This window comes from Gouania willdenowi, chromosome 10 (genome assembly GCF_900634775.1).
Source record: "Gouania willdenowi chromosome 10, fGouWil2.1, whole genome shotgun sequence".
Classification (NCBI taxonomy): domain Eukaryota; kingdom Metazoa; phylum Chordata; class Actinopteri; order Blenniiformes; family Gobiesocidae; genus Gouania; species Gouania willdenowi.
In genome coordinates this window covers 21,020,431-21,045,356 of record NC_041053.1, presented here as the reverse complement: position 1 = coordinate 21,045,356, position 24,926 = coordinate 21,020,431, and the positions used below count along the sequence as shown (strand labels likewise).

Here is a 24,926-nt window from a genome sequence, read left to right as displayed (position 1 = left end):
TCTGTGACGTAGCTTGATCAATCAAGCAATAAATTAAGAGAAAATTCACTTTATTTTTTATTTTTTTTGCTGGACCGCGGCCAGTCCCCGGGCAGACGGCGGGGGGGCGCGCCCCGAGATGCCAAACCCAAAGACCCACCTCCGGGACACCCCCACCCAGACACGGCACCCACGGGGCCCGGTGCCCCGAGCCAGCAGACCAACCACTCCCGACGCTGATCCGCCAGGACAGGAAATTCACTTTAGACCTTAGTGCAAGACTAAATAATATTAAATAAAAATGTCTAATATAAAAATGAATTGTGCCTCATCTTAAAATACCCAACAGGCATGTTAACAAATAAGAAAATAAAAGTGCCCCAGTGCTGTAAAGTAAGGCCAGTAATGTGCTTTTAGGAACTGCACTGTTAATGCGTACTCTCCTCATGTAGTTTTACAGATTAAAATGCATGTTTTTCTTGATGAAAAGTATGACAACTTAATTTTATTGGCATTACTGGGCATACAGAGCATGTAAAGTATTAGCTGCTTACTAAATAAAGTGTGTGAGGTCTGCAGATAGAGGTTGATTTAGAACACACCTGCACGTCCTGCTGTAGGTGCTTGATATAAGAAATACTGCAGTAGATTGATTTAGGATGGTCTATTCTCACACACACGGCCTCAAACATCTGTGCGCAGTGCGCACACACACTAGCATCAGGCTAGTTACCAGAGAGGCGAACGATGCATTTGGTCTCTTCCAAACAGAACAAATGTTGGAGGGATTTACCTGCTGCTGAACTCCTTTATTCACAAACGTCTGAGAACTTTGGTCTAACTCTCCACCTCCGCTCTGCATCCAACTTGTTCTGCCGACCAAACAACAGACAGGGCTCCTCCTCTTTTTGACACAAGTTCTTCTGTGTCGTTATGTTCTAATAGTTCTGCAGCTTCAGAACTTTCTTATCCATTTACACTGTAACCATCACGCTACTCTTTACCTTCACAGTGCAACATTGAAAAGGCTCCCGTCTGACGCGGTGCAGCGTTCCGAACGTTGTGCAATCAATATACCGGTACGGCCGTATATTAAACATTTATATCATAACACAAATATATACCGGTATTTGGTATGAACCAGTATGCCGCCCACCCCTATAATGATAATAAATATACATATATATCCGAGTCCTGATTGGGAGATAACGTCCGATTCAGATCGAGTCTGAAACCACGTGATTGGGCCCGATTTTCGATCATGTGATCGGATCGGGACATCCTTAGAAAAAACTGAATTCCCGTTCTGAAGCAGAGAAAGCAATCTGTTATGGAAAAAGCCATCTGACCTGTTTTATTTTTAATCTCTCTCTTTATTTAAAAATGGACCCCAACAAGGAAATGCCTCACATGCATTTTGATGCTACTATTCACCGGAAAACAAGTGACTAAATATCTGGAGAGTTTGAGAAATGGACAAATATGTCCAATTCTATACATAATTGAATTCAAAATCTCTCTCTGCTTTAAGGTTTGTCTAGTTATCGTGTTATCCTGTGAATGAAAATGCCTATAGAGTTTCATCTCCGTGCTCCGCCGTCTATCAATACACACTGGCTGCAGCTGTGATGCGCTCCACCGGCAGGAATCGCGAGGACTCACGAGATCTTGTGAATTCACGCATAATCACATGGCATAGCGAGTTGCAGTCTCGATAAAGAGAACCACAAAACTATATAAACAGTTTATTGTGTCTTTTGAGATGAGCAGCAGGAAATTGCAATATTTATATGTATATATGAAACAGTTCCACCTTCAACATGGAGTATTTTATTTTGAGAATGAACCAGATGCTTACTTCCAGTTCCGCACGAGCTGATCTTTGCTTTTATTCGCAGTGCTCAGGCGTCTGGCAAAAATAGAAGCTCTGTAATAATTTAATAATACATATTTATGGTATTCTAAAGATGTTTAGGCCAGCAGAGAAGGTCATGAGGAGAAGTATAATGCATAAGTAAAGTATATATATTTTCATATAAAATAAATACCTGCTATAATGCACATAATATGTAATTAAGACCCCAATAGACTCAATCAAGGACACTTGTTGTAGTGTTTCATTACCCCTCTAATGACTTAGGTTTCAAAGTCAACCGTCCCTCACTTACATTAACGGTGTTATTTTACACGTATACTGAGAGGTTTACCTATCAATTAAAACCGTTCTTTTACATATTAAGAGGTGATGAAAATGAACTTCCCTATACATTTAATTTTGAAATATTTTTACCATGCAAACAATATAAGCTTGTGCTGAACAGACTTTACACAAATAGTGCTTCACAGTGGTGTCTGTAGCAAACAAAAGCAATCCCTAGCTACGATACATGCCAAGTATTGGTTTTATTCTGGATTTAACAGGAAATGAATTGGTCTGAAATTATTACTGCCCCCCAACTGTTGTGCAGCAAAATATTTCGATTTGACAAGCCAAAGCCTGAAACCATGGCTTTTGTTCTTGGATGATGCGTGGGCAGTGTTGTCTTGTGGGGAATTAGAGATCGCTAAGAGACCCCTGCTTCTTTAGTAGCTGTTCTACAGTGAAGAGTTACTGATGAAGAGCTGTGGTCTCTGTCAAACTGATGTATTTCCATTATTGATCTGAAACTAGGTTTTATTTTTGGCTTTATTGATTTTTAAGATAAGTATTTCTATTCTCTCTTTTTTGGGGGATAATTACAAGAACTAGGGAACTGCAAAGTAAGTCTTGTCTGTCCATTATTACAGGATAACAGGCTCCCTAACCTTTTTACTGCATTCTCAATCACTTTCCTTAACGTGCCAACTCCAAAGCTGTTCATTAACCTCCAGAAACAGATTGAGCAATGGAGTTGGACAGACTGACGGCCAGTCAAAAAGAGTGTGTGATACAGAAAGAAATGGAGAGAGAGTAGACAAGTCGGAAAGAGAAAAATGGCCACCTTAACACCCTAGACTGAATATAACTGTGCTAAATTGTCAGGGTTGCAACATTTCACATTTCACCAAGTCCCTTTCCACATTTTGACCTTTCGGATATTTAACTCCGGGCCTATCTATTGTCAGCGTTGCCTTTTCCAGCATAGGGAGGGCAGTTAACATTCAGCCATTCCACAATGTATTGAGTGAATTGTGGATTGAGTCAAGAAGTCTCAAGAGATGAAGAAGACACTCTGTGTGTGTGTGTGTGTGTGTGTGTGTGTGTGTGTGTGTGTGTGTGTGTGTGTGTGTGTGTGTGTGTGTGTGTGTGTGTGTGTGTGTGTGTGTTACAAGTAGTGGTTTATTTAAGTGAAACTCTGCTGTTCAGCTGACATTGTACCTTATTGCAGTGTTAAATTCAGCAGAATTTATGTAAGAACTAAGCCTTTCAAACTCTTTTATATTATTTGATGAATGTGACAGGTTTCTATTTTACTTGTCAAGAAACATGAATAGGAATCTATTATTCTCGACGTTGCCTCTTTTGAATAAATGCAAATTTGCCCTCCTAGGGCCAGCTATAGCAAAATCTGGCCATCATTTTCTGATGTCACACGTCTCCACTGTGGCACCACTTGAAGAGATTTAAGGTCAAATATAGGTTTGCTTGCTGAGTCACTGCTGATGTGACATGTTTAGAGCTCTCTTCTAGATCTAACGTGGGCCACGCACACACAGACTATACAATTTAAAGTGACACAGCTTCTCTGACGACACCTGCTATCCAATTCATGCCTGTCTAAAGCACTATCAGTCAATAACCACCCTGTTTCACCATATCAATAGCAACAGAGATAGCAGGAAATGCACTTGGTAGAAAGCATTAAAGATAGGGTTGAAGCTAGGTTAAGTTTTAGTTCTAATTCATTCCAATCTTGTGACGGTCCTTCATAATTAGTTTGTTTTATCAATGCCTATTATTTACAAGTAAAAAAAATGGCATCGAAGTAATTTACTACGCTAAATAGTTGAAGGGAAGCTTGAAATTATCCATACATGTCGGAGAACTATTATCATATCAGTAAGTTAAATAGATGTTAAAGTCTTGGATATGATGACTAAGTTAATAACAATACACCAAAATAAAACTAACCTTTCAATTCACATTTACCATTTATTACCCCCGCTAATCAGGTAATATTTTCACAGATGTTTATTTATTTGTCAGTTAGCAGGATTACGTCAACAATACTTAAACTGTACACAAAAAAAGCACATTAAACATTGAAGCTGCTTTAATTTAATGTCAAGTCTTTCATAAGCTGTAAAGCATAATAACCCATAATCAACATCTGCTTATTCTACAATCACAAATAATAGCAAAGAACTTCCTGAGTCACTTTTACTCCCGATATCCTGATAATGTTGTAGTGATCGACTAATGACCATACATAGGATTATAACCCCTAATGAATTCATGTTTTTTTTCACGTTCTTCATAAGAAGAAATGGTAACACTTTATATTAGGGAACACCTATTAACTATTGATTAGTTGCTTAGTCGCATTCAAATTAGTAACATATTGACTCTTAATTAGTCATTATTAAGTACTTATTAATGCCTTATTCTGCATAGCTTTATTATACAACCAGTAAGCCATTAACTATGAGTTTTCCCTCAATAACCTCAGAATTATTACTTATTAGTAATAAGTAAGGAAGTTGTTGTATATGAATTACGATCTCAATATATTACGGTTTGGGTTAACGTTAACCCAAATCCTTTACCTAACCCTGTTTGGACTGCAAGACTAAGGCATTAATAAGTACGTAATAAGGCATTAATAAGTACTTAATAAGGCATTAATAAGTAATTAATAATTAGACATAACATAATGCATAACAACGTCATTGAAAAGTACTCACAATCACACATTTGGCTGTTATGAATCAACACTCCTAATTCTTGTCATGAATAATATTACACTAAATGAAGTGTTGTTTTGCTTCAGCCTGTGTACAGTGCATGTCAAGCAGGATACATGCGCAAATATGTTGCAGTATTATGGAGAAATCCAGGTGCATTTATCTGATTCCTTATCATTTCATAATGGAATCATGGCCCTTAATGTCGTAAAGAGCTCTTTATATAATCACGTCAATCTCATTACTTTTAACTTCTGAATCAGATATTAATCAGATTTTTAGTGCGCGCATAAACAGGCTCGCTGTTGTGTCAGTGCATTTGCACTTTTAATAGTCAGATAGAATATTTGGCATATTCCATTACAACTTGTAATGCAATAATAATGAAGTTTGCTGTGATGGCTATTGCTCCTCATAGAGTACCGGGATATGCACTGGCTCTTGACCTTTTACATTATGCAATTGAAAGAACTGCATTTAAATTAATAATAGATGGTGTTTTCAAACGGTACACTACATTCTTTCAAATTTGGCTAATTTATCTCTTATCTGTGGTAAAGGTCTCCTGTTACTTCAACCACATTTGCAATGGAATTTTCTAATAAGAGTGAAATTACAATATTTAACTATGCCCAGTGACTGACACTTTTTACAGTCAGTAAACAATGAGCCTAAGTAGATTTTCCAAATGTAAATAATTAAAATAGTTGCATTTAAAGGTACTCTGAGACCCTGAAAAAAGGAGCAAGTGGGTCATAAAATGGATGGATGGATTTAAAGGAAGTGCCATTTACTCAGTTAATTTATTCAGTTATATAATACAACATTTATTTAGTAAGGTTTTAAAGGACAAAATCATTATGTGGATACAGTTTCCTTGAGAAAAATATTGTAACCATTGACAAAATGATGTTGGCATAAGGTTTTTTTTTTTTGTTTTTTTTTTTTTTTAAATACTGTTTCATTCCACTTATTTACAAAGATAGATTCTTTAAAATGTGTGTTAACCCTCATTAAAGCTGCACTACCTGATTCTTGAACCATGACAGAGGGGCATGACTGAATTTGAACCGTAAATCCCGTCCCCCACTCTGATAATCCCCTCCCAGTCTTTTCCTTTCACGGAAGTGCACAAAATCGCGCACGAGAGCTGAACGTGCACTACCGGTAAAACACGTCGCCATGCAAAACAATGCACACAAAATATAGGAAAATGGAACATTAGATCACCTGTCTAGAAGGAAAACAGCCACTTGCGTGTCCAAATGAGGCAGCCAATGAGGAGGCTCCTTCATGGGCTCTGCTCACCCCTCCTTTCTCTAAATTCTGTGATTGGAGCTGGAGGGGGTGATCACCAAGATTTTGTCTTCCGGGGTTTTATTAACTAAAATAATAAATTATAAGGCACAGACAGCACGCACACGTACAAATTTTTTCAGAAATGATTACTTTTACGATATACTATATGATGCTAATGAGAATCTTTTTTTTTAATTAATAGAAAATAATTTGAGTACCCCAGCTTTAATTTCATCATCTTGCTCCATAGTTTTTTTTTTTTTTTGTAGTGTTCTGGGCAAAATGTTGTAGCTGGACAAAGGTACTACTTCGATTCAGAAATAGATACTTCAGCCAAACAAGTCTGGGAACCACTACGAATAAGTGCTACAATTCCTGATTATTATTATTTTTTTTATTACGAGCTTTTGTGCAACAATAAACATTAACACAATGTGTGCCAGCATCCTACTGTGCAAGTGGAGGGTCAAGAGTAGGTATTACACACTATAAATAGTACATGGTGCGTGGCCGCCCCAAGGACTGATTTTTATATTACGCCCACACACGTATTAAATGGGCAAAATATCACCTACTGTTTTAGGGTAAAGAGACCAGCACGGGTGCACTGCACACATCACTGCGTAAACATGATGCATGCAATCCTCTGATTTATTCAGATCTCAGATACCTGCAGGGAAGTTACCATTCTGCACACAGGGTTTAAAAGCTCGTCTTTCAGCAGTTTTCTTTATTTTACTTTTGTGTTATTAAGCTCATGATAATCATTTTCTGGTTTATGTTTGCTTTTAATTATTTGGTATTTTAGACTTTCCCAGGTTATGAAGGTCAGGCCAAAAGATAAATAAATTAGGTCAAACACGTGATACAGGTACCGGTGCAACATTTTAAGCCAGAACTATTTGCTATAGCTGTTTAAACTGGGTCTTTAAGCTATTTCACATACGTAGTTGTTTCAGATAATTTACTGTCTTTTCTGAAAAACGACATTGGTGTATGACTCTGCTTCAAGAATTATGACAATGATTTACAATCTATTGCAATTAAATGTTTTTATTGTCATGTACATATACAGTACATACATTGTATATTTCACTTATACAATAAAATGTTTCACTGTCATGTACATATACATACATTGTATATTTCACTTATACAATAAAATGTGTCTGATATTGTGAAAACATATTCAAATGTTTTTAAAAGGATTACTACAACGAAGTGTGTTTATTTGGTTCATTGGCTAATCTTGTTGAAATGTATTTCCTTGTTCTGTGTTATTTTGAATGTTCCTGTGCCTCTCTATGTCTCTCCCTGCTTTGATAACAGGGGTCCATGCAAAAAAACAGGGGGAGGATTTATCTGATAACGACGGTGATGAAGATGAAGGTATTTTTCTTGGTGAAGAAAAACGTGATGCATGATGTTTTTTTCATCATTTATAGATTTTTTTTTTTTTTTTTTTTAATCAACTTCACATTGTTGTCATATTGCATTTGGTCAAGCAGTGTGGTATGGAATGCACATGAATAAACCAAGGTTGTGGTTTCAAAACGTCTTAACTTACACAATATCAAGTGTTTGGCTCTTGAGTCAGATTAGATCTAGTAGCTGTCCAGATAACCCAGTTCAGGGCAAATAGATTTAAAACCTGACACAGTGACCGGAGCAGCTGTTTGTAGAAGGCAGCGATTAGAGTCATATTTTTAAGGTGGGGCTGGCAGCCGTATTGGTGACGATCGTGGTAGAAAGCGAGAGAGAGAGAGAAGGAGACAACAGTGTAATATCTGACTGCTCACCAGGTCTGCCAGCAGATTTAGATGAAGAGTGGCAGTTCAGGAGTGCTGCCGAAGAGGATTAAAGGAGAGAGGTGTAGAAAATGGGAAGTTGCCGCTCAGCAATCGCATTGTTCACTTTCCATATTTATCTTGGGATATTCCTGGCTCAGAGTGGATCGCTGCTGAGATTAGAGTGAGAGACGATTCTTGTGCTGCAACAGAAACGGCTTAAGTCTGTGAATCTAAATCAAACCCTTGATATTTCCCCGTCCCTGTCTTCTCTTACTATTGTGATGCAAGAAAGACACAATTGTTTTCTAAGATTATTAGAATGTCACATTTGCTATGAAGACTTAAATGGACCTCTAAGTGTTCAAACATGTTCCTAGAGGGTGACATGTATAAGGTGAAGCTTGTTACCATGCAAGCTTTCTGCAGTGCTGCATAATAACACATTAATCAGGTAGATTGAGGTGTGAACAAGAATGGAGACATCTGTAATCTAAAGAATCAATATTGAATGCCTATTTTAGGGTAATCTTATGGGATAATGCTAAGATGGCTACAGTTAAGTGCACCACTGGATTTGCTGCAGGCCTTTGTTTTGGCTTGAGTTGAATTCCCACCGGATGTTTAAAGATGTGCAGGAGAAGTCCTTGTTCTTTGTTTGTAGGCCCATCAGTCAATACCCTGCCCTACTCCTACCCTGATCACAGAGGAATGGGCTCTGCCATGGCACCACTTTGAAACACATGTATTTCCTTATTCAAGCCGCAGGGCGAACTGTTGCAACTGATGCCAAACTTTAGTGTTGAGCTGCACTGTGTATTTACCTGCATGTGTATGTGCAGGTTTGTCTTCTTTCGAGAAATCCCACATGCTTCAGTATGTTGCCCTGAGTCCATTTAAAATTGCTGACAAGTGCCAATCCCTTTGTCTGGCAGAACTTTGCATGCATGCACACTGACTTGGTTTCCAAGCTGTTGTGCTAGACTAGCTTCACTGAAAATGTGACAAGCCTATTCTTTACTGAGCATAACTAATGCTATTTACAGCGCATCACCGGAGAAGCGCAATACAGTCCCAGTTGACTCTCTGCCACAGCAGTGTAACTAACGCTTCTTTGACAGAGTTAGCCATCAATGCCTAAACATGATACAGACGATTTTTGTTGCTGGTGAATGCGTCAAACTGTCACAGTCATGGTATCAAGCGTTTGGAAACCTTGCCTCGTTCCACGGAAATCACTCATTTGGAAAACACCTCCCTTTGTGTGAGAGAGTGTTGAGCGCACAAGCTACGAAGCTTTCGTTGACACCACTGATTTCATCAGCTAGTTATACTATCATTGTCATGGTGATCTACAGCATACACTGTGTAAAGTACTAGAGAAAATCAAACAAAGGTATTGAGGTTGTGGAGCAGAATAAATCAGAAAATATACAGAACTCCTGCCCTCTAGTTCTGTAGCAGATGCATCTCTTATCCGCAGTCTCTAATTCAGTGATAGCGCTCCTATCTTGTCTGGTTTTTCCGTCTAACCCCCTCCGTCTCTTGGCTTGTTTATCCCAGCATTACCATGCTGTCGGAGTTGGCAGACTCTCTATTCTCTGCTAAATCGCCGCCTTCATCCACTATAGTAATTAGAATGGTTTTTTTTTCTTCTGTTTTAAAGAAAAAATTTAATTTGAAGTGCGATACTACTGTTTTTAGTAAAAGAAAAGGGTAGTGATAAAAACCCTCCACTGAATAGTTATGTTGTGAGCAGTTTAATACATTTCTCTGTACTGCCTGTTTATTCCTGTCTGCTGGCTTTCCCCACGGCTCTCCCTCTTAGCCTCTCTGTCTGTTTGTCGCCTCTTGGTTCTTTCCGTCTGTCCTTTTGTGTGTCTGCCTGTCTGTCTAAGCAACATTAAAACCCCTCCGGCTGCCCCAAAGAACATTCAAATTCAACACTATGTTCCTTACAGCAACAATGCAGTAAGGACCAAGCTGCTGTGATTTACACTAGCCAACAATCGAGTCTCAATTTTACAGAAACAGTTATTGCACTGTAAAAGAGAGTGCAAGGTTTCATCCACCTACCTGTAAATACAAGAAGTAATGCAGTGGTGGAGCTGAAATATCTGGAACAGGGCATCGGTAACCAGAAGGGGTGGGATTATAGACAGATTTCATGATACGATAAGGACACAATATGATATTTTGGAAAGGGGAGAAAAAACAAAAAAATATTGCAGCTGGAACATTAACTATGTTTTTTTTAAACTTTAACTTGTGCCATACTTACATACTTACTTTAGGTATGACTAGGGATGCACCGAATATTCAGCCACCGAATATATTCAGCCGAATATTGCAAAAAAAGCCACATTGGGCCTTAATTTTTGTGAGTTAAAAGCAAGGCCAAATAGTGATGCAATGACGCAATCAAACAACGTGCTGTGATTTAGAGTCGGAAAAGTGTGTGCGTGTTGCTGCAGGACCAGGGCAACAGCTCTTCCTTTCCGCACACAAACACAGCCAGACTCTCTACTTACCGCTTACCGCTCTCCGTCATCTGTCATTGCGTAAAAGTTGGAAACCATCCAATTCCACAACAGAGTCCGTTGTTAGCGCTGTGAGCCACAAATCCGTAAACATCCCCATCGTTTCCTCCTCAGTTTACAAGCGATGTCGGGTCTCCCTGCATAGGCTGGTGTAGCATTAGCACTGAGTGCTAAAAGCTGATGTGTGTAAACAATGGGTCTGTGGCTCCAAGCAGTGACTCCCAACACAATTGGCAGCAGAAATAGTAGCGCAGTTCGGACGTCCAGTAGTGCAGTTTGCATTTACATACATGGCAATAAAGTATAATATATATTCTAGTTTGTTTTAGCTGTTAGGTAGTTGGCGAGGGAGGAGCTCACATTCTAGGAGGTGTGTTAGGTGACGTCACCTGCCAACGTGGACAAAATCCAACTGTTCTGTTTAAAACTGACTTTTTACAAAATGTACATTAACAAGGGAGGGAGGAAACAGAACTTTTTCAACTTTGGCCCTCTGAATAACAGATGATTTTTTCATCATACCGCCCCTTCCCTTTCTTTTTTTTTTTTTTTTTTTATTATTTGAAGGCCTAATATAAAAGAAAAACTTGTGCTTTTTTTAAAAAAGCAAAGGCCACTGGAATATTTACAAAATGTCAGAAAATTCAATAAACATTTACTTTCTTTAAAAAACATGTCTAAAAATGTATTCTAGGCTATTTATGCACTATTAAAAAAATAGTGAAAAACTTAACAACCGCATCCGATATTCGGTATTATTCGGTATTCGGCCAAGCGTTTATATTTTATTCGGCTTTGGCCACAAATTTTAATTTCGGTGCATCCCTAGGTATGACCTTTTCAACTCAATAGGAATATAAAATGTAAAATAAACAATAACATCAATAAAACCAATATTGCAATATAAAGTGCAAAAACAGACAATTTATGTCTGTATGAAATTAAAACCAAATCATGTCATCATCATGACGTTCTTCCAATCTGTGCCTATACTTTTGCAGTTTTTTAAAGATTTAAACCATAACAGTCAACACAGCCCAGATTTAGGATATAAACATGTTATTCTTAATCAAAATGAACATTTTCTGGCAGCAATTGAGACCTTTGGAGATTGACTATGTCTCCTGCAGTTGAAAACACACTTGACTATGACAGATGTAGCAGGGATGTAAATGTATGCTCCACAACCCCAAAACCTCCTTTCGCGATGTTGCGATACCACTCGTACCATGGACGATAGACATGATGTTTTAAAATTCCGGTTTATTGTCGCACGATATATCGTTTTAGTGATGGAGAGCTCCTCATCCATAGTTCACCTACAGAGAGCATGATATCAACCACTCTGATTAAAATTGATTTATGTCTCTCTGTCCTTTTATTTAAAGACATGCACTCAGATGCACAGGCTCCGCTAACCACACACACACACACACACACACACACACACACACACACCCTGAGCAACACTCTTCTCCATGTCTCTGCCATACAGCAAAGCTGAGCTCCACCTGCCTGGGTATTACCATTAATTCCATCTTACAGCCCTGACTAGATTCCTATCCAGCAAGCCCACAGCTCAGCTCAGGCAACCTGGAGAGTGGCCACTCGACGGTGCAGGCAATTCACACTCCATTCTCTCTATTCTCACACTATCCAATTCCCTCTTATGTAGCACAGATGAGGAATTGCGCTCCTTGAAGCCCATTTACAGATTTCAGGAATACTGCTGCTGAGCATTTTTCTGAGTTAAGTATTGGCACTAATGGCTGATCCAAAATGGCATAATTTGGGATATTTCAAAGGACGAGCTAGCCAGACTGTTACTGTCGTCTAGCTCCTTGTCCTTTACTCTTGTCTGGCCCAGAGTAATTGGGAATGCAAAGACATGTAAAAACACACTCCTAGATTTGAATGAATTGAATAAAAGGGATTACCAAATGAAGAAATAGGCTTTGCCAGATTAAACGGGGGCTAAACCCTCATAGAACAATAATGTTTTTTATAGCCAAGCTCTGAATGTAGGTCATACCTTATTAACTTACATCACCCATGCAACTTCTGCTTTAGAAAGGATGGTCATCAATTCACAGCTCTCTAAATGCAACACAGGAAGCAGTGCTTATTGTCTACACTCGTACTTGCAGAAATCAAATGGTTGTATGTAGTTTTTGCGACTCACACTGAATACAGAGGACTTATTTGAGAAGGCTAAAAGGTTACTCCTTTTCAGTCCAGGAGAAAAGATCTGTTGGCTTGTTTCAGCGATGAAAGCAGCTTTACTGCTTCCCTCTCTCATCTAGATCCAGGCCAACTGTGAAAGGCTTTGGCTAATAGCTTCCTGGGCTTCTCCTCGTGTCGCTCCTCTCATTTTGCCCTTGTGTCTTTTTTCCCTCATTATGCATTTACACATTTTGCTTACACTGTTGCCCACATCATATCTAACTCTCAAACAGACAAGATGTCACCTTTGCACAATAGTGATATTTACTGAAGCGGTGTCAAGATTGAGGGTGCAGAGATGTACGCACTTACACTCATTCCTTTTATTACACTCACTCCCGAGTGCAGTTTATTCTATAGGTACATACATTAGACATTTCTTGGACATTCTAAAATGTCAGAATATTATGAAGTACACTGTGCTCCACTTCTATAGGTGCAACACACACTAAAATGTACAACCTTTGAAAGTTCAACCACATTTTTTTTTTGCATTAACCTAAATGGTTTTTTTGTGATTCTGAGATAGAAACTCAGTCCAACTGTGTACCTCTTTTCTGATTAATTTTCCCACAAAGGCCAAGGCTCACATTGAGAGTTCATTTGATTAAGTATAAAAGGAATATTAGGCAGACAGTGACATTCAGAATGCTGTCAACATCTTGTATAGCACTATAAGCTGCTGTAATTACACTGCCTGTTAAGTGAAGCACCCTCAAGATGAACTATGTGCAATTCTTAAATGCGAACACAGCCTGTAATGGACTTGTCATGACTAAACCGCAAAGCCTGGCCTGACAGGAGCAACACAGCAGGGTGCATGTCATGTCCTGCCATATCAGGACATTGTCACCCGGCCCCCTACCTCAAACCTCACTGATAGCTGGTGACAGCCACCATGTTTCCAAGTGTTGACGCAGTGAATGCCACTGACACTTATCTCCACTTGCCTTTTTGTCCTGTCCCACTCCAGAGTGTCAAAGCCAGTTCTGTGGCGCTTAATGTCAGATATATGACTGACTGCTCTTAGTGGACTGAGAGGCAAAAGGACAAACTGGCGCAGGTACAGGTAGAAGGGGAAAATTAGATAGCAAGAGGAAGTAAGTAGTTCTTCCAGTCCTCCTGGTGGGTTTTGCTTGCAGCAGCAACACTTATAGGCTCTGCTCAGGCTTGAGTTATGCCTCCTGCTGACACTCTAATCAGTCCGGAGGCACACTGAGACATCATGAAAGGTTTACCCCTCAGTCCTTTCTCAAATTCATACCCCATGATGTATTTTTTGCTGTGACTATCCCTGTCAATCTTCAAATGAAATACCTTTGATTTAGTTACACAGTAAGCTCTTCCTTTTAATGAGATACTGTACAATTGTTTGTTCCTAATTAAAGGTGAGAACCTGTCAGTGAATTCCATACCTTTACATATAATGCATGCATCTCAACTTACTGAGAATCACTCTTTTACTGTACTTTTCTTTCTTTTCTTTTTTTTTTTACTGTTTCGCTCATTCCTTTTTATCCTCCACTGATTGAATTTTGTTCATTTCTACAACTTTCATTCGTTTTTCCTTTATTTCACCTTTTAAATATACTGTGCATGTGGTTTTACTGCAGAACAGCTAGTCTGTTGAATAATACATTTGTCTTTTTTTCTTTTTCACCACAGCTCAAAAAATGGATGCTGTAAATAAATGTGTTGATGTAACAATGTATTTTCCTTGCAGAAGTAGTCATACAGGAAGTAGTGTTAGTGGTTCCCACTAAGTCTGTTGTTTCAGGTGATTGGGCTTTGAATCGTGACCAACAAAAACCCTGATCGATTGAGTAAGACAAGCCACAATTTAATATGTTCAAATAAGGCTTTACTTGCTCTCAGATATCGTTTCCAAAATGAAAGTTATTAATGTTTTGCTCTTCACCAAATTCCTTTTGAGAGCTGTTGCATGGATATCTTCCACTGACAACGAATCTGTGTTTTTGAGGACTGTATCACATCAGTGTGACACCTCCCACATCAGATCGTGTCAAAAAATAGATGAGAACAAGTGTGGCTCCAATTTTTCTTCGTACATAACTCTTCCAAAGGGATTTAACAGTTGTTATGGAGATATAATGTGAATCAACAAAAGAGGTGACTGATAACATTGACATTACTAATCTCTCTGTCTTATTTCTGGCCCTCTTCCCTTTTCTTCTGTCATTCTCTGTGTATCCGTGGCCTATCCGTTTGAATAGCGTGTGTAGGATTTCGTTTTGCTGCCCCCACTCTTCCCCCACTCTTTCTTTGACTGTGCGTGTCATGCTTTCCCGCCCTGTGCATCCCTTCCTCCTCTTGTCTAAGATAAGTGTGTACAAAGAAATGTGTCAGTTAAAAATTACATGTCACCGTGTAGCCTTCTCAGATACCAGCAACATAAAAGATGTCATAAATAAGAACCACGTCAGACATAAGTTATTACTTCACTTTTGGATGTAACAAGATCGTGAATAGGCATCAGAATGATGAAAGAAATGTGTACTAAGGCTTAGCTCAGCTATAGGGGTTACAGAATAAAGCTTGTTTCTACAAAATGCATCTAAGTAGTTGTCCTCTGTGTTGAGCATGCTAATGTGATAGGTTTCATAACGACGAGTGGAGCCTGCAGATTGATGCAGATTGGGCTGCACTGGATGTGGTTTGTGATTAGCTGTTCTTTGGGGATTTTGATTTTTTAGCTCCCAGACAGCACAGCAACCAAAATACAACATCATTCTTTTTAGATCTCAGCTTGTGGCTTTCCTTATTGTTTCTGCTCAATGTAGTTTAGTATTCCCCTCCTTCTTATTTCTCTCTCATTCTTTCTTCCCTCCCGCCTCTCGCTGTCTGTCTTTATCTCATTCTATTTTTTTTTCTCTATCTTTGCCCTCCTACTCTTTTCATTTTCACCCCTCTCAGGGCTCACTCGGGCTAAAAGATAAGGGAAGGAGGGCAGGACAGTAGCTGAAAAGCAGGGAGGGACAGGGTAGTGTCTGTGACTGAAAGCGATACAAAGTGTGGGAGGGGATGAAGCTACACAGAATGCTGGGGAGTAGGAGAAAATGAAAGAGAGAGAGAGAGAGAGCTTCTTGCCTTGTCTCCCAGCCAGCCAGTAATTCAGTCCATTCCTCAGACAGGAACTTTCTCTTTCCTGTCTCAAGATGTGCTTTATCTGGCTGGAGTGTCGCCCCAGTTGGACATCAAATTCTGTTCTGGAAAGTAAACAGTATTGAGGCAAAAAGTTACCATACACCAATTCCAAATAAACTTTACAAATAACTTGTTTTCACATGCCTGACCTGCTTTAATAGAATGTAAAAAGTTGCATTGTGTAATTAGCCAGTGAGTCCTCCCTATCAGTGTCAAGCCAGGGCAGTCTTTTCTATGCCTTGGAGACATGCCAAACTCCTCTCTCTATATTCTCCTTAATGGCTTTCAGTATATCTGTATCAGAAAGAGGCTCCTGCCTCAATGAAAATCTATTTACAATCCTTAGAGGTAAATATCTCGATACCTCTCAAGCTAAGATGACCAATTATCATAATGCATTTGCGTAAATCATAAAGATTAGCCATTCACTTGTGTCCTATGGAGCAGATATAATGTAATGGTGCTTCATTAGCATTATTAGGCCTGTAGATAGATTACAGCTGGTATCTGGGAAGCGATTGTCAGTCTTTATGTTTGTGGCCATCATTTGTTGTTGTTGTCTTTTCTGATTCTGAGCTGACCCTTGATTGGTGTGGGTGGACGGAAATGTGAATGTGTTAATGATGGCCGCTCTTGCAGACATTCGAGACACTGGGGCCAAACCTGTGATGGTTTACATCCACGGGGGATCCTACATGGAAGGGACTGGCAACATGATCGATGGAAGTGTCTTGGCCAGCTATGGAAATGTCATCGTTATCACTCTCAACTACCGCGTCGGAGTTCTTGGTAAGCATCTTGTTTTTCTTTCCTTAACCTTTTTTTCTTTCAAGGACGTTTCTCCTGGCCGTCTTTGTAGTGCTCCTAGGTGTAATGAGCACAGCTGAGAGCTGACTGTCACATGCACTCCAGAGAAGGCTGAAGGGGAAACACGGGACTCGAAATACGCCGACTGGTTTATGTGCTTCCCACTGATGTTGGTGCTCATGTATCAAAATCACAGTAATTGAGTGTGCTGCATGTGGGTTTGCTGTTGTGACTGAGGCTTTAGAATAAATTAAGAAATTATTGTAATGAAGTTGTTTATAAAAAAAAAAAAAAACTGATAAGATGGGTGCGATGATAGGGACATAAAGGAGAGGAGAAGAGTCTGTCAGTGGGAACGAGAGGTTCTCACCGGGTTGTGGTTGGTTGCAGATTGACTCACACAGCTGAATCCTCTTCTAGACACTTGTGTGTGTTTGTGGGAGTATGTGAGAAATAGAGAGAACAAGGGAGTGGGGAGGCTGAGAAAGAAAAAAAGAGAGAAAGAGAGCGACTGAGAGCTCCATGGAAACAGCTGCAGCAACACAAAATGGAGTTTGTTAGCACGCTACCGTTAGCTTGATACCTTTTTCAATCTTTCTCGCTGCATTTTTTTAAATCTCTTGGTAGTCATCATGTTGGACAGATTTTGCTTCAGATTTTATCCAACTTCATGGCTGGAATGTTAAATTATGTTGTATTTCACTAGTTTTAGACAACTTTAATACAGATATGGACAAAGCCCTATGTCGATTCTGTTGCTTTTTAGTCCTATTGAAATTCTCCGGAAATATATACAGATTTTTTTTTCTGCGATTTTCTATAATAATCTTTATGTTTCTCTTTTACAAAATGTATGATTTACAGCCAGTTTAATAGCTACCATAAAAATATATTGTAAATGTCAATGAGAAAATAAACTACCAGATATGAGCTGAAGATTAAGAAAGCTACAGTTATTATTACTAAATAATTCTTGGCTTCAACTATTAAGAGTCACAGAATAGATTGTGAAAGCCTAATAGTAGCTCTCCTGGGTCAGGCAACAGCAGACAGTGGTCTCAGTTGGGTTGGTCTGCTATGACTCCTTAGAAAACAGACATCAGTCCAGTTTCTTTGGATGAGTCTTCACATGTGATATCGGTCTCACCTTACCGCTTCAAGAACTGCGCATGTCATGAGCAGGAGGGGGATTGGGCACGAATGCTGCTTTTCGCTCCAGGACATGGGGAGGACATTGAGATGATTGTTGGATCACTGAGGCACATTTGCATTCATTCAGAGAGACTTACTTTATGATGGTGATGAGAGCTGGCCGACCAATTTTCTCATCAGAATGTCTCATCTTGAATACTCATCGTCACAATGAGGTGCCGCTTTTCTAAGGTATCGTCACGTTACTAGCATGCTGCTGCTGCTGGTTTAAAACAGATTCCAGATCATATTTCTTTAATGGCACTTCAATTATGAGTCAGATGTTTCTTCTCTCACTGCCACATTTCCCTAAATGTCATTCTACATGCATGCACACACACTCTCGACACCCCGTACAAACACTGGGAGGTTGAGCACACTCACAGACGACATGCTAGTATGAACATCAACAAGCCCACTGTGAGCACAGACAGTGATACAAAACAAAACCTCTCCTCATCCACACACACACACACATTTAGTTTAGATGTGGATTCCACACATGGAGAAACACACACACACACACAAAGTGAAAAAAAACGTGCGCACGGACACAGTTCACAGAGCAGCTTGCTCGGTGAGCTCCCCAGCAGCCATTCTGAGCAGAAGAAGTGATGCATGTAGTCGAGTGATAATGTCAATCGCTGTACCATGGTCTGATAATCTCCCCATGGTGCAGCTTTAAACTGTTATTACAGACACACTCACAGAAGCTGAATAAAAACCAAGGCCAGAGAGAAATCAGACCATGATGGGCCAATTAACACTAAGCTGTCTGAAGATATTACCTCATAAAATGTGAATTGCAACTCTTGGAATATGAGGCATCACAATCGCATGTGCTTGTTTTATTCTTGTTTGCAGTGTGTTATTGAATCGGGGTATCGCCGACAGTTTCAGCGTTAATCTAGTCTAAACAGCATTAAGTGGCGTAGATTAATTTCTGAAATTAGGGACATTGTGCATTTTGCCGCTGCTCTCGCTTCGCACTTGCAGCACAGCATCCTGACAACTGATGAGAGTAAATACACCAGCTTTAGCCTCTAATCGTTTTAATGATAAGGCAAATATTTCAGAATGTCTAAACAGAGTAAAGCAGTTTTAGACTGCAAGAGTCCAAATTAAATAAATATATTAACTGATAAATAACATAGAGGGCAAAAGAGCAGCTCTTTTAATCAAGCTGCTTAAAGGGATGAGGAAATAATGGAGGCAGAGAGTATTAGGCAAGATAATGAGTTTATAGCGGCAAGCAGGCAGGGCAACTCCAACTATGCATTCTCCCTATGGCGTCTCTTTGGGTAATCTACATACCATATTGTTACAACAAACAGCTCCCTCATGTAACAATAAATATTTTACCTATTTCTGACTGTCTTAAACAATGAAGCAAAAACTGCTCTCATCAATGCATGTGCAAAAAAAAAAAATCGCAAATTGGAAAACAATTTCTATGACAAATTGTTCTGCTCGGTACCAGTAAATAACATTAATACATGTTTTATTTATGAGTTTTGTTCCTTTCCTTTTCAGCACCATTTTTTTGCAGTAACATTATTTCCAGCAATGTTGCATTTTTCCCTCAGATGGAATAAAATTACTAAAAGATTGTTCTCAGTGTGTTATGAAATATAGATTTAGTATTTGTTAGGTGTTTCCCGGGTTGGAAGCAGATTTACTGTGGCTTTTTATATTAGGCGCATGGCAGCAACAGATTAACACAAACTGTGACTGCACTTCAAGAAAAGGAATTTAAAATTATGGGTTACAGGTAGTTTTATAGACATTAGAAGTAGAAGTAGATAGCAATGACTTTGTTTAAAATCTGGTCTGTGGATTAACCAGCTCTCCTGTTCTAATTAAAAGGCAGGCAACAAAGTTTCTGAAGCTGTTCTAACGTCTCTCTGCTGCTCTCCTACTTATTCAGTAATAATGATAATTATTGCTTGAAAAGGTTGGACCACAGTGTCGCTAAGGCTTCAAATAGAAACTCTTTTTTCAATATTTTTCTGTTTGAATGAATCATGTCCTGATGTTGGAATTAAACTTGAATTATGACCATTGCATAGAGGACGGTGTCTTAAAGGGAACATACTTATCTCTGTCCAATAATCTGGATATATGAGATAAAAGCATGTGACCCAAACGGCAAAGGTGGAAAGAGTACTGTAATATTCTACTCAAGTAAAAGTACCACTAGACTACTACTTGGTTGAAAATTTACTTAAGGTCAAGTAAAAGTATTGGTGTAAAAACGTAGTCAAGTAAAAGTAAAAAAGATCTTGTTTAAAATGTACTCAGAGTAAAAGCTACTTTGTGAACGGGGTTGGGGTTCTTTCTTCTGTCGTCTGAAATGACCAACGGATACAAATATTAAACGAATGGGTTTTATTTAACAGTAAACCATTAATCAGCACATTAAATGAACGGCATCCATCAAAGGACATCTATCACTGAAGACGTAATCAGATCAACTATATTTATTTATTTTTTATTTTTTTTTCTCTTTTTTTCTCTCTTTCTGAGAAATGAAAAAAAATCATATTTAAAAAAGTGGAAAATATGCCTCTCAAAACCACATTCTATTAAAAGGACAGTTCAGCCAAACTGTGATAATACCACAGGGACATCTTTATTGTTTACATAGTTGATCATTTTGAAGACTGTATATTAAGCTGCCTTCTTATTTGTATTCAAACAGGCAGTGGATTTAATGGGGCAGACATTTTTTTCAGCCAATTATCAGCCAATAAACAATGTCTGTCACACACTCCCTCAAGCACAACACACATACACATACACACACCACTAAATATGACAATCAATAATGAACAAAATAAAACACAGTAAATACAAGCAAAATTGTAGTGTCAGGATGGGGCTCTGGTCCTCTGTGCGTCTGCTATAGTTTGAGCTGCAACACTGTGTTTGATTTAAGTGATGCATATTGAGCTAGCTGCTAGCTGTGTGACGCTTGATATGTGATTACAGAATCTCTCCTGGTCACACTGCCCTAAGCAGGCCAGATACCATTGTACACTGATAACACTTGCCAAGGTCTCTTCTCAGAGACTCTGTCATTGTTATGCTTATTGCGTTACAGATTCATTGGGGCACACACATGGAAACCTTTGAATCCCTGGCCAGTCTGCCTCGAAAACCCTTTGACCAAATAAACCCTGTACCCGCATCTGACCAGTAAATCCTACAACTTGACTCCATCTCATTCCATTCCAAACCGCCACAACAACACTACAACTGGGTGCTCAGTGTTCAGAAATCTGTGCAACGAGAATACGGCGTGCATACATTTTTTTCTTTTTTTTTTTTTTATGTCAATATTTTTATAGTAACGGATGCCAATTAAAATGTAGCCAAGTACAATACTTCCAAAAAACATGCTCAAGTAAAAGCAGAGGTGTAAATAATACTGATATATCCCACTCAAGTAGAAGTACTGTTACTTGATTAAAATTATACTAAAGTACAAGTAAAAGTAAGTTGTAAATAAAATACTCATGTACAAGTAAATAGCAGCTCAAATAAATAGTACTCAAAGTAAAAGTTCTGAGTTACTTTCACTCCCCATGTTTAGTTTTGGTAATCTTCACAAAGGCAACCGTATAAAATACAAGGTTTGTCAAAATGTAAAATTGTTTTTAAGATAAAATAACACCAAGTAATTAAATTCAAAATAAATTAAATAAAAAATATCAGGCTCTAAGTATAGCTACATTTTTAACTCTAAAACTGATAAAATAACAAGCATTCAATGCTGTTTTGGCACGGTGCATTACATTTAATCTGGTTGGTCGGTTATGATGTGATGCATTTGATTGTTGTCTGGTCATTTAATTTTTTTGTTTCTGTTTCACAATGTCCGTCATTTTAAAACAAAAAAATAACAATTTACTCAGTAACGGCTGGGTGTAGAAATGTAATGAATTCCTTTACTGTTTTTAAACATACTAAAGTACAAGTAAAATTACTGATTTAGAAATATACTCAAAAACGTACTCAAAAAAGTACCCATAAAAGCAACTCAATTACAGTAACGCGAGTACTTGTATTCAGTTACGTTCACCAGTGAAAGTAAAAATACTTCCAAAAGTACACAAAAAATCTACTCAATTACAGTAGCGCGAGTAATGGTAATCTGTTGCTTTCCACCCCTGCCGACAAGAGTGTATTGAGGGGCGGATTCACAAAATGTTTAGGGGGATTAAAATGTGTGCAAACGTCACTCCACACGCTAATAAGGAGTACAAAGCCCAAGAAATCAGATGCAAATCCAAATGCGCCCTCAATCCATTTAGCGTGTTTCCCTCTGATGAATATGCATAGTAGGTGGATCTCCCAGGGGGAGCAAAAATATGGGAGGAGTGAATGCAAATAAATTAGTGGAGGGGACGCAATGCGATTCATGAAATCTGGAACTGTTTGCGGTGATAGTTTTAGTATCAGAAAATACCACAACTGAGAAAGAGATGCAAACACACACGCAGAGATCATTGCTGCCGTAAATGTGGACAGAAAACACAGCGGAGATGGAAGAAAAGGCTCCGTTACGTGTGTGTGTGTGTGTGTGTGTGTGTGTGTGTGTGTGTGTGTGTGTGCGTGTGTGCGTGTGTGTGTGTGTGTGTGTGTGTGTGTGTGTGTGTGTGTGTGTGTGTGTGTGTGTGTGTGTGTGTGTGTGTGTGTGTGTGTGTGACTGTAGGCTCCTATGCTTCATTTTCCTGCATGTGTCGAGTTGCTGATCCCAAATGAAGTGTAATGAGTCCTGGTCAAAGGGGAGTATCTTGTATCACTGCTCTTTACAAATATAATTACTCACTGGTTCTCCAGAGCATTTCACTTTGTCCATGTCTGAGTTGGGCACTAAGGAGAGAGTACTTATTTATTAGTTTTCAAACACTATTAGTTTTCTAAGACATTAGAAATTAACAACGGCCTTCATGGTAGAAACCAAGGTGAGTGACGCTTCTCATCCAAATGTCCTCAATAGAAGAGCATCACAATGTGGTCCTTGCAGAGGGGCTTTCACCTCTGGCTATTTTCTCGTTTTTCGCCTTTTTTTTGTGACCTCTGATGTTCATCTACTTTATCGCCATCTGATCGCTGCCACTTTACGGCCCGCTCAACTTATTCAGGCCTTCAAAAGAATAGTTTTAGATTCCATCAAAATAGCATCAACGTGCTGTGTGGGAAGGTGTAAAGGGAGGATCGTCAGTCAGAGCTGCAGCAGCGGTGCAGGTGATTTACCATTGATTTGTTGAGTTATTCTTTGTGTGACTTTGTGTGTGACTCTTGCTCTTTACGCCATTCCTCACTCCTAAACTAAACATAGCGACTGCTGGTAATTCAGACAGGGAATTGGGGAGCAGATGTAGACAATATTGTGGGTCAAAAAAAAAGAAGCCCATCATGTGAGTTTGTATAGTGTTTTACTTGGAAATAACTGATGTGTTCCACAGAGACCACAGCAGCACCCAGAGGCCCTAGAACGGGGGGTTACTATGCTAGTGCCTAATATTAGCAAACATTGTGACAATAAATAGTGGAGAAAACAAGACAATAATTATTTTGCATTGTGGTAACCATGATAATTCACACGTTAAAGGCTTGTAAGAAATTTCTAGCACATGGCGATGCTGTTTGCTCAAAATAGATAGTGAAACGGAACTTATGACTAGAGTCACCAGCAGCAGGTGTTGTACAACCAGAGATTTAATTCTTTTTCAAACCGATCCCGAATCAGTATATTGATTCCTAAACCTAATCACCTGTTCCGTATCCTATTTCAGATATCTCCTGAAATGTAATCTAAATCTGTGCAAATAGTTTTTCAGTTAGACTGTTCATAGACTAAAGGTGTCGTCCGCAACTCTCAGATCCCTCTCTCCCCCTCCCTCCCCGCTGCTCTCTTGCCCTGCATCCAAACTTTCCAAAGTCCCTCCCTCAGAGGAGCTAACCAGCTAATGTTAGCCCAACAGCAACATCACAGTAATAACACATGCACTGTTAAAAGCATATTACTGCAGCGCTTCTCTCTCTCTATGTGCACACACCTCAGCAGCAGCAACAACACAGTATCACTTACAGCAGCCACATGGAGGCTGCTGCGCGCACACGCAAACAACACACGCACCACATAGTTCTAGTGTAACAATTACAAATCAAACACAATGTAAATCAAGCAGCAGTAAATACCTTTCAAGCAGAAAAGTCACCAATTCCATGTTCTACTCCTCCACACCATACACTGTAAAAAAGCAACAGCTGTCAGACAGTCCATCAAACACAATCCTGGCTCTGATTGGGTCCTTTTTGCTCGGTCGCAGTGCATTCTGGCAATCTGCGAAAGGCAGCAGGAGCAGCAGGGGGGACTCAATGAGTCTATTTTTTTCACACAAACTACTAGTTGGATGTTAAGCTGTCATTGCATAGTGACAGCTTTAGCAATAATGACAAAAAGTCACTTTTATAAGAATTGCAGACTGTACCTTAAACAAATTATTAAAATAATGCTGGCAAAAACTTAACCTCATTGGCAGAGGTAATGATCAAAAAACTATTACAGAGCAAATAAAGGAACAGTTTGGAAAAACATTAAAATATACATGTCATTAATTTAGAACGATTATATAAAAGAAAAATCAATACATTTGAATTAATTAAAGTTTTACCACCATGCTCAGTGTAATATTTATATTCTTGATTAGTTGCCTTTTTTGTAAAATTAATCACCTTACATTTCTCCCATATGCAAAGTATAATGTGATTCCTTAAAATAGATTTTGTCATTTAGCCAAACCAATGCGGTGTCAAAAACTATTAAAAAATCAATTAAGGTCAAAGTGCCAAGAAAGAATCTGAAAGTAATGTTTTTCATTAATGATAGTGTGTGTGTTTGAATCAAAGAAGCTGCAAAGGAATGCAGCTGCACCTGTTTTCAAGGATAAATTAAAAAGTGGCGAGTTTTTTCATGGTTCAAAATATTATCTCTTCCATGGATGGTGTTATATACACTCCTTCTGCATTGTACTACATT

The 24,926-nt window shown here is 38.9% G+C and overlaps 1 protein-coding gene across 2 annotated transcripts in view; it reads left to right on the top strand.

The window, feature by feature from the left end:
• nlgn3a (neuroligin 3a) overlaps positions 1-24,926 on the top strand; it is a 191,293-nt gene that overhangs the window by 49,870 nt on the left and 116,497 nt on the right. Inside the window, exons 4-5 of one of the 2 annotated variants that reach the window (XM_028459400.1) lie at positions 7,492-7,551; positions 16,517-16,666. In XM_028459400.1, the coding sequence (XP_028315201.1) occupies positions 7,492-7,551; positions 16,517-16,666 (210 nt within the window). The remainder of the gene's footprint in view (positions 1-7,491; positions 7,552-16,516; positions 16,667-24,926) is intronic. The other variant, XM_028459402.1, reaches the window with a different exon arrangement.